Source organism: Dipodomys ordii, unplaced genomic scaffold, assembly GCF_000151885.1.
Source record: "Dipodomys ordii isolate 6190 unplaced genomic scaffold, Dord_2.0 Scaffold146, whole genome shotgun sequence".
NCBI classification, from domain to species: domain Eukaryota; kingdom Metazoa; phylum Chordata; class Mammalia; order Rodentia; family Heteromyidae; genus Dipodomys; species Dipodomys ordii.
In genome coordinates this window covers 2,153,453-2,163,832 of record NW_012267362.1, presented here as the reverse complement: position 1 = coordinate 2,163,832, position 10,380 = coordinate 2,153,453, and the positions used below count along the sequence as shown (strand labels likewise).

Below are 10,380 nucleotides of genomic sequence, written 5' to 3'. Positions count from 1 at the left end.
AAAGGAAAGGAAAGGAAAGGAAAGGAAAGGAAAGGAAAGGAAAGGAAAGGAAAGGAAAGGAAAGGAAAGGAAAGGAAAGGAAAGGAAAGGAAGAAGTAGTGAGGTGAGGGCAGGGTTAGCACTCTGCTCCTCACCTCTGTTAGTGGCCAAATACAACACACATGATTAAACTAACTTTCAAGGGGTAAGATGAGTGGTCTGCTGCAAACCATTGCAAAGCATGCTGCTACCTTTCATTTTGAAGGAACGGCTTTTAGGAAAGATCGAGGCAGGTATTCTACTAAAGTACAATAATCCTTTATCACTTTTTATTATCTAATATTAATAATGGAAGTACACACTATGCTGATTAACAAGCCCAAATACTCACAAGTCCAAGCTTCCCAGCTTCAATTAAAATCTTGTGTAAGTATCTCCTAAAAACAGGATTGCTTTGACTTTCATAGTCTTCCTTCTTTTTCTTTTCACATTCATCAATCTGTAAAATACAGTAAGTTCAGCATTAGTTAGCATTCAAATTTAATGTAAGAATTCTAGCATGGAGCTAAGTGTATGACTCACATCTATAATCCTAGCTACTCAGGAAACTGAGATCTGAAGATCACAGTTCAAAGCCAGCCTGGGTAGGAAAGTCCTGGAGACTTTTTATCTCTCATTAACCACCAAAAAGTCAGATATAAAGCTGTGGCTCAAGTGGTAGAGTGCCTTGAGTGAAAAAGCTAAGGGACAGTTCCCAGAGCCGTGTTCAAGCCCAAGTACCAGCATGAGAAGAAAAAAAAAAAAAAAAAAAAGCATGTTGCCAGTGGCTCACACTTGCAATCCTAGCTACTCAGGCAGCGGATATCTGAGGATCATGGTTCAAACCCAAGCTAACCAAGAAAGTCCAGGAGACTCTTATCTCCAATTAACCACTCAAAAAACAGAAGCAGTGCTGTGGCTTAAGTGGTAACAGTGCTAGCCTTGAGCACAAAGAGGCTCAGAGAGGACACCCAGGCCCTGTGTTCAAGCCCTGCAATCAACAGGGAAAAAAAAAAGTCATTCTGGCTGGGTACACTAGCTCCTGCATGTAATCACACCTATTGAAAAAGCAGAGTTCTGAAGGATTATGGTTCAAGGCCAACCTGGGCAAAAAGTTCACAAAGTAAAGGCAGTAAAACAAATGATATAAATAATAATTTAAGAATAAAAAATCTAACCTTATAAATTAAAGAATCAAGTCTGAGATAACATTTAGATAATTCATCAGCATTTGATAAGTCAGGACTGACATCCTTCTTTTCAGATATATCATATTTCACCTAAAACAAAATAGATTTTATTACCTTTTTGAGTGCAAATGTTTATTACATTTTGGGGAGAATGATGGAAGAGGTGACATAAATCAAGATGCATTGTACTTATAAACTGATTTGTTAGACTGAAACCCCTTTATACAATTACTTATAGTAAAAAATAAAACTTAAAAATGTCTATCACAGCATTATTCTATCAACCCAAAAAGTATACAAAGATCTGCCAGCTAACATTTAGATAAAATTTAAATGGTACATTATCAGCAATAAGCAGGGATGCAGTGGTAATATACATTACAGCATAAGCTTTAAAAGACATTATGATTATGCTAAGCAAAAGAAATCAAACCAAAAACATTTTATTACATGAATCTTTTAAGATCTTATTTCTTCATAGTTTAACTGTAAAAACTGTCTTTGGTGAATAAAGACTAAAATTTTAATTTTTATCTTTAAGATTTTGCTACATTCTCACTTGAACCCACACACACAAACGTTCAATTTAAAACATAAATAACCACATGGATTTGAAATGTCTTACAGTTGAGAATGTCGTGATTAGCATGATTAGCATGGTTGCTAATCATTTCTACATGACACTCATAAGCTCTGAGATAATAAAGGTAGAGCATTTCTTCACAGGACTGAAATGTCTTACACACTAACACGCATACACACATCATGCATTTTATAAGTAAATACCTGAGATTTTCTCATTGTTCCTGAAGCAGCATCGTAATTAAGCATGTCTGTGGGGTCAATCCAGTCATCATCATGAGCAAAACCAGCTACCAGAAACAGACATTCACAAAGGAGCAGAAAACACAGCATCCTGTATGAGGCTATAAACAATTGATATGTTGAAATACAAAATAAGCAATTTAAAATAAACTGTTTATTATAAAAAACTACTTCTAGTGTTAAGATAACACTTTGTAGCCAGGCAAGGGTGGATCAAGCCTATAATACTATTTAGGAGGCTGAGATCTGAGGATCACGGTTCGAAGCCAGCCTGGGCAGGAAAGTCCATGAGTCTCTCATCTCCAATTAACAACCAGAAAAGCAGAAGTGATACTGTGGCTCAAAATGATAGAGCATTAACTAGCCTTGAGAAGAAAAAGCTCAGGGACAGTGCCCAGGCCAAGTTCAAGCTCACAGCCAACCAACAACAACAACAACAACAAAAAGATAACCCTTTCTGAGTAGTAACTAAGAACTGTACATGAAAGAAAAAGAGTATTCTCATATAAAAATATGGTATTCTCATATAAAAATATACATATATAACAATATTCTCATTGATATAGAAAAATAAGTATTTCCAATATGGTCCTACCATCCCATCTCTTAATTATACACCCAAGAAAAATGAAAATATATGTCCCCACAAAAACTTGTACAAAATAGCCTAAAAGCCTAAACAGCCTGAAAGTCCATCTACTGATGAACAGGTAAATTTCCTACAGCCATACAATAGATTTAACCATAAAAAGAGAATGGAGTGCCTATATCATGCCATACACGAATGGACCTTAAAATTGTTATGCTGTGTGAAACTATTATGTGCCATGTGTCACATAGACCATACTATTAAATGATCCTAGGTATATGAAATGTCCAGATAGACTTCAAGCCTGCAATCCTAGCACAGGAGGAGGGTATCAGGTGGGTCACACATCAAAGCCAGTAGGAGCAAAAAAGTTCATAAGACCTCAACCAATAAAAGCTGGGCGTGGTGGCACTCACCAGTCATCCCAGCTATGAAGGAAGCAATCTAGATTACTTCTCTGTGCTCCTATGAACCCTGTGTATTCTTTTAGTACCACACACAGTGACACAGTCTTTATTGGAATGTCTCTTCCACTAACAAGGAGCACTCAACTGTACTGCACACTGGTGTCCCAAGAAACTTCAAAAACAACTACACCACCTAAATCAGCAATGTTCAAGACTGGTGCCCAGGTAACTGAGATTTTTTAAAACACCATAGTTGATTCCATTGTTTGGCCAAGGCCAAAAACCATAGCACTAAGTGAATTAATTCCTCTGTGCAAAGATAACATTTTACCCAAATCTAAACTCATCTTCGTCACTAACCTCATCATCTCCCGAGCCCAATGCCCAGTTCCATGGCTGGCAAATGAAGTGTTTAATAAATAGTAATCTCTAAAAGGCAAACAGCTGGGCCAGAGGTGGCCCAGCTCAAGTGGTAGAGTGCCAGCCACACAAGAAGGCTCAACAAGTACAAATACCCAAGGTCAAAAAGAAATTGTAAAAGTGAATATGGTGAGGAACAAAGATAAAGAGGTAGGCTGAGCTGATGCTGTTAACATATAAAGCTTATAACTAACTGCACCTGCTAACGAGCTCTTAAGAGTAATGGAAGCAGCCAGGTGCCATATCTGAGGATTGTGGTTTGAAAGCAGTCAGGGCAGGAAAAGTCTGTGAGACTCTTATCTCTAATTAACCACTCCTTCCACTCCCCCCCCAAAAAAGCAAAAAATGGAGCTGTGGCTGAAGTGGTAGAGTTCTATCTTTCAGCAAAATAGCTTAGCTTAGGGACAGCAACTAGGCCCTGAGTTCAAGCCCCAGGACTGGGCGACCCCCCCCCACGACAGACAGACAGACACACACACCTCAAACGACACACACACACACACACCTCAAAAAATAAGAGTAATGGAAGCTACTTTATCAAATTTCTACTGCAGCAAGCACCACGTTTAATAGCAAATACTAAAAACTTCTGAGATCACGAATGGGACAAAGGATCTAGAGGGCTCTAGGACAGCACATTGTTTCATTTCTTAGAACACATGGATTTTCACTTTGTAACAATGTGCTAGTAAGGATACACATTTATATTTTATACACTTTTCTATATATAGGTTATATTTCATATTTTAACAAGAGGTTTCTCTGTTGTTTTTGTCATTACTGGGACTTTAACTCAGGGCATAGAGATCTCACTTGGCTTTTTCACACAAGACTGACTGCCTTATCATTTAAGCCACAGCTCCACTTGTTTTTTTGCTGGTTAACTGGAGATAGGAATCATAGACTGCTCTGCCAGGCTGACTTGCACTCAGATTTCAGCTTCCTGAAGGATTACATATATGAGCCACGAGAGCCTGACAACATTGCACTCATTTTAAATGAGCACAAGACTAATTATTATATTGTTACAGGCTAAATGTTATCTCCTTCCCTCCCCAAAAATTCATGTGCTGAAGTCCTAACTCCTAGTACATTAGAATGTGACTACATTTAGAGATAGGGCGTTTGTAAGTGTGGCAGGGTCTGGCTGTAGAGCCAGGAAGGTCTCAAACTCACTCTGCTGCCTCAACCTCCCAAATGCTGGAATTACAGGCATGAACCACGGTCCCAGGCTTAGGATCTTTAGGAAAGTAAATCATAATAAGGTGCATAAAACAGGCCCTAGACCAAGATGAGTGGTACCCTTCTAAGAGGAAGAAATCTGAAAACTCACCAGTCAGAGGTAAGACAATGTGAAGACATGACCACTGACAAGCCAAGAGATACACCCTGTCATACCTTGCTTTATCTGCTAGCCCTCAGAATTGTAGGAAAATTTGTTGTTCAAGCTACCTAGACCACAGTACTTTATGACAGCCCTAGAAAACTGTCAATTTCTTCAGATATGAAAGACTAAAAATGACTTCAACCCAGGATCATATATTAAAAGTTTGAAGCCAGGTGCTGATGGCTTATACCAGTAATCCTAGGAACTCAGGAAGCTTTGATGATCAAAGCTAACTTGAGCAGAAAAGTTTGACAGATCCTATCTCTAACCAGAAAAAAGCAGGGCTGGATGGAGGTTTGCCAGCCTTTGGCAAGCGTGAGGCCCTAAGTTAAAACTTCAAAATGGGGGGAAAAAGTCTGACCACAACAAGAAAATGAGCCAATAAACAAAATGATGATGAAAATCGGAACTGATCAAATTACTAATAAATTCAACTAACTACTGACAGTTTTTAAAGTTTTGTGTTTAAACACATAAAGTCAAGCCAGGGATGGTGCTCACACCTTTAATGCTAGCAACTCAGGAATCTGAGATCTGAGGATCATGGCTTTCAAGCCAACCCAGGCAAGGAAGCCTGTGAGACCCTTATCTCCAATTAACCACCAAAAACCTAGAAGTGGAAGTGTGGCTCAAGCTGTAAAGCCTTGAGCAAAAAAAAGTTCAGGGACAAGGCTCAGGCTCTGAGCTCAAGCCCCAGAACTGGCATAAAGGAAAAGAAAAGGAGAAGGAAGAGGGGAGGGGAGGAAAAAGAAAAGAAAGAAAAGTCAACTGGAGGCCTGGCTCAGTGGTAGAGCACCTGTTTATGTAGCTCCAAGCCTTCAAACCCCAGTATCATTAAAAAAAAAATGTAAAGAAAGAATACTAACATCACAGCAATGCCCTGGAGATACACAAACACTGAATAGACCTTATTAGAAAGAAAAATAATAACAAAAAAAATCTCCACCAAGTGTTAAGGAATAAAGCTTTGAAAGAATGAACAACAGAGAACAAGCTAAAAACTACAAGGTGATAAAGCCAAGGACAGGTTTACTTTAGAAGTTTTAGTCATATTAAATACTTCAGAGAAGTAGAGAATAAAGTCTGATATAAGGCCACTGGATTAGTTAATTAATGATTACAAAGAATAACAGGGAGAAGCCTTATTCTTAAGAGGCTAGGATGTACGTGACAGAGTATATAACGGGAATTGAGCCCAAGAAGATGAGGTATGGTATTAAGTAGACAGTGACATGTTCCAAAAGGAGTATCACTGTTGGGGGGAGAGAGAGGACATTGGGGTGAGGGTAATGGAGATTTTGAAAACAAGCCAAAGAAGGTCACTAGGAGTTTAGCTCAAGTGCTTATTTGCTCAGAGAGCTCCAGCCTCTGGATTCAATGTCCTATTCTGAAAAAGAATATGAATGGAAAGCTTGTCACACACCCCAAAGTCCTACCATTGAGCACTATGCTACTTTCTTCAATAATCATCAGCAGATGCAGAAATTTTGCCAAGACTGAGAAGGGCAATTTATTACTAATGGAAGATCAGAGGTGAGATAGAATCAGCTGAAAATTCAAGCTCTCCTGTCAAATTCCCCTGGAAACTAGTTTAAGTCTATAACTCTGATAAATCTTGTAACTGATCTCAAACTCCCTCCAAACAAAGCTGGATCCAAACCTGCAGAGTATTTTGGTAAAAAGTAAAATTCTCACTACATTTATCCAAAAGATACAATAAAGGATACAATAAAGGTACCAGCACATCTATGTTCATTGCTGCATTATTCACTTCAGTCAAGTTATGAAAACAGCCCAGATGCCCTACAACTGATATTGATGAATCATGAAATTGTGGCATATATACATATGAAACAGAATTCTATTCATCCATCAGGAAGACTTGCAGAGAACTGGACAAAAAAATATGTTGAATGAAGCCAGGCTCAGGGACAACAAAAGGGCACACATGCATGTATATACAATCAAATGGACTAAAGTATGGTATACACAGAGGTGAGATATGTTCTCTGAACAATTTAACAAAATGAACACGAGAAAGCTGCTGGCTCACACCTCTAATCCTAGCTATTCAGGAGGCTGAGATCTCAGGATCTCAGTTAAAAGTCAGATTGGGTAGAAGTCTGTGAGGCTCTTATCTCCAATTAACTAATAAAAAGCTGGAAGTGTGGTTCCAGTAATAGTGCACCACTTGATAAAAGCCAAGTGATTGCTGGGCCCTGAGTTCAAGTACTGACACAAACAAAAAAATGCTGAAACATACTTTGTATGTGCAGCTTTAGGGGAGGAGGGTAGATGAAATGGGAGGGGCAAATACAGCCACAGTACAATGTACTTACTATAAAAATGGAACCAAGAAACTTGAGGAAACTTGTGGGGGTTGGGATAGGAGGGTGGAGGAGAATGAGGGAAATGGTGACACTAATCAAGATACATCATACATGTAAACAGATATATTGAATTGAAACCTTTTGTACAGCTAAAGATAATTTTTTTTAAATTTTTAAACAGCAAGGCGCTAATGGCTCACACCTGTAATCCTAGCTACTCAGGAGGCTGAGATCTGAAGATCATGGTTCAAAGCCAGCCCGGGCAGGAAAGTCTGTGAGAATCTTATCTCCAATAAACCACCAGAAAACCGAAGTGGCTCTGTGGCTTAAGTGGTAGAGTGCTAGCCTTGAGCTGAAGAGCTGAGGGACAGTGCCCAGGTCCAGAATTCAAGCCCCACAACCGACCAAAAAAATAAGTAAATAAAACAACAGCAAAGAAAACAACACATGGTGAAACACACCTGTAATCCCAGCACTTGGGAAGCTGAGACAGGAGGCTTGCCTGCATGAGGCCATGCGGGGGTGAAACCGTGTCTCAGGAAAAATAAAAATGATTCTAATATCAAATTAAGGTAAATGTTAAGATCCTGTGTGTGCAACAATGATACCCACAAGAGACAATGTTGGACATGAACTTTACAACTTGCCAAGGGGGGAGAAGAGGAAGGAAGGGATAGGAGAAAAACAACGGAGGGGGTAACAATGCTCCACAAGAAATGTACTCATTGCCTTACTCCTGTAACTGTAACCCCTCTGTACAGCATCTTTACAATAGAATAAAATTTTAAAAAAAAGATCCTGTGTTTCTAACAAATCTCCTAATCACAGTGCCACAGATGTCCCCCATAACACCATGATCACTTTGGTTGGGGTCAGTGTAAAGTAAAAGTAACCATTCTAAATCAGATGTAACGGACACATACTGTGATCCCAGCACTGGAGAAGTCGAGACAGGAAAATCACAGTTCAAGGAAACTATGGGAAGCCTTGTCTCAACATCAATCTTGCACTCAGGGCCTGGGGGCTGTCCTTTAGATTTTTGCTAAAGGATGGTGCTCTACGACCTTGAGGCACAGCTGTACTTCCAGCTTTGGGATGGTTAATTGGAAAGAGGTCTCACGGCCTGGGCTGCCTTCGAGCCACCAGCGCCTGTTTGCCTCACACTTGAATAACACATTCATTTAACCCCCACAAAAAACCGCTAAACGCAGATCTTCATGTTGTACATCAGAAAAGGCAGTAATATACCTAAAGCCCACGGAGCCTGTAAGTGGTCAGGGCGAAGTACCCGTGGCCAGGCGTTTTCCCTTTAGGGGTGTCAGGGTGGACCCCAGGGAAGGAGGGCGGGGAGCCACGGAAAAACTACCAGGCCGACCAGCACGGCTACAGCCAGCCACGGAGCGGAAATCCGCAAAGAAGCCTCTGAGTTCAATCCCTTCACCGTGGTAGAAAGCAGAAGTAACCAGGCCCCACGGACTCCACAACGGCGCTGGTCTGGAAGCCAGAGGTTTGCGAGGCCGCGCACGCGTGTTCGCGCAGGCGCCTGGAGCGGTGACGTCAAACTTGCGACTCTGCGAGTTACTTCGGACGTATTCCCCGACAGTGAGCGAGCGCGCGAGTCTCGGGAGCGCGCCGGGGCCGCCGGCCCTGCCTCCCACCCCGCCGCGCTCCGCACGCAGGCGCACGCAGCGCCTAACTTTCCACACTCGAATGGGCGGGGAGCTTTAGCGATTCATGACATCCAGTCCGCGCGAGACGTGACGGGGAGAACTTGTTGAAATGATCCCTCAAGTCTTCAGAGATAACCGAAAGCCAACGAAGTTCACCGTCCGCTGCGGTCGCGCGGGGCGCGCGCGGGTACAGCCGTTTCCCGGGCCCGCGCTGACAGACACGCGGCGCCCGCACCGGGGCCCGCGCAGGCCGGAACCGGCCGCGGCCTCGGGTCACCGCCCCTCCCGGAAACGCCTGCGGTGTCCCCCCCCCCACTCCCGCCCCCGGCTTGCGCCTCACCCCGCCAAGCCCGGAGCCCCAGCGGCCGCGCAGACTCACGAGCGGGGGTCCCGCCGGCCGACCCCGGAAGACACCGGCAGACGTGAGAAGGTGACGAGCGCGCGCTGCGCTAGCCCGGCCGCGTCTTCCGATCGACTCGCTCAGTCAGCGGCTGTGCGCCCTTCCCGCGCTCGCCGCTGATTGGCCGCGATGGAGGGGCGGGGCAGACCCCAGGGTGGGTTGGAGGCCTGGGTTTGGCTAGTACCGAATCCTCTTGGCAGATCAGTTTCTATGTGCCACTCAAATGTACTAAACGGCTGTAAAGCGTGTTTTCTTATTATTTGTTTTATAAATTCTGGCATACGCTCGTCTTGAGCTGAAGAGCTGAAGGACAGCGCCCAGGCCCAGAGTTCAAGCCCCACGACCGACAAAAAAATAAATAAAATAAATTCTGGCATAGAACATTTGCCATAAAGCCACAAATCTATTCTGAGCATAATTTTTTTTTTTCAAATAGGGGATAGCACTAGTCCTGTATTGGGGCTGCCAAATGAGGCTGTAACATAAAGTCCTTGGAAATGATGTTTCCTGGGTGTGTGTGTGTGTGTGTGTGGCCACCCGTATTGTGGCCTGACCTCAAGGCCTAGGAGTTATCCTTTAAGCTTTGTTGCTTGAGGCTGATGAGGCTGATGCTCTACCTCTTGAGTCACTCCTGGCTTTTTGCTGGTTAATTGGAGATAATGGCTTCTCACACCTATCCTCAGATCTCAGCCTCCTTAGTAGGCGTGAGCCACCAGCACCCAGCCTATCTAGGCCACTTTTAAGGACACACGTTACCCAACTATCAACATCATTTCTGAATTCTTCACTTTGCAAAACGGAAACTCTGTATATCCTAAATAACTCGCCCAGTCTTCCCTCCTTCCCTTTCCCTATCTCTGGTACCTCATATAAATGGAATTATACTACATTTGTATTTTTGCAACTGTCTTCTTTCACTTAGCATAATGTCCCTGAGATTCCTCCACGGTTTAGCATGACGGAATTCCCTTTTTAAAGGCTGGATATCCCATCATATGTATTTTCCATAGCCATATTATTCATAGCTCTTCAGAAGAACAGAACCAACAGAATTAAGAGGGAATTTACTGAAGGCATTGAAATCCCCTAGAAAGTCATTGGGACAAGTCAGCAAGTTCAAAGGCTGAACCAACCGGAGTCTGAG

The 10,380-nt window shown here is 42.5% G+C and overlaps 1 protein-coding gene across 1 annotated transcript in view; it reads right to left on the bottom strand.

Annotated features, from left to right (window-relative positions):
• Clcc1 (chloride channel CLIC-like 1) overlaps positions 1–9,512 on the bottom strand; it is a 24,697-nt gene extending 15,185 nt beyond the window's left edge. Inside the window, exons 1-4 of the mRNA XM_013031913.1 lie at positions 9,216–9,512; positions 1,995–2,134; positions 1,197–1,298; positions 371–478 (exon numbers count right to left, since the gene is read on the bottom strand). Of these exons, the coding sequence (XP_012887367.1) occupies positions 371–478; positions 1,197–1,298; positions 1,995–2,123 (339 nt within the window). The 5' untranslated portion in view covers positions 2,124–2,134; positions 9,216–9,512. The remainder of the gene's footprint in view (positions 1–370; positions 479–1,196; positions 1,299–1,994; positions 2,135–9,215) is intronic.
• Between the last annotated feature and the right edge of the window lie 868 nt (positions 9,513–10,380).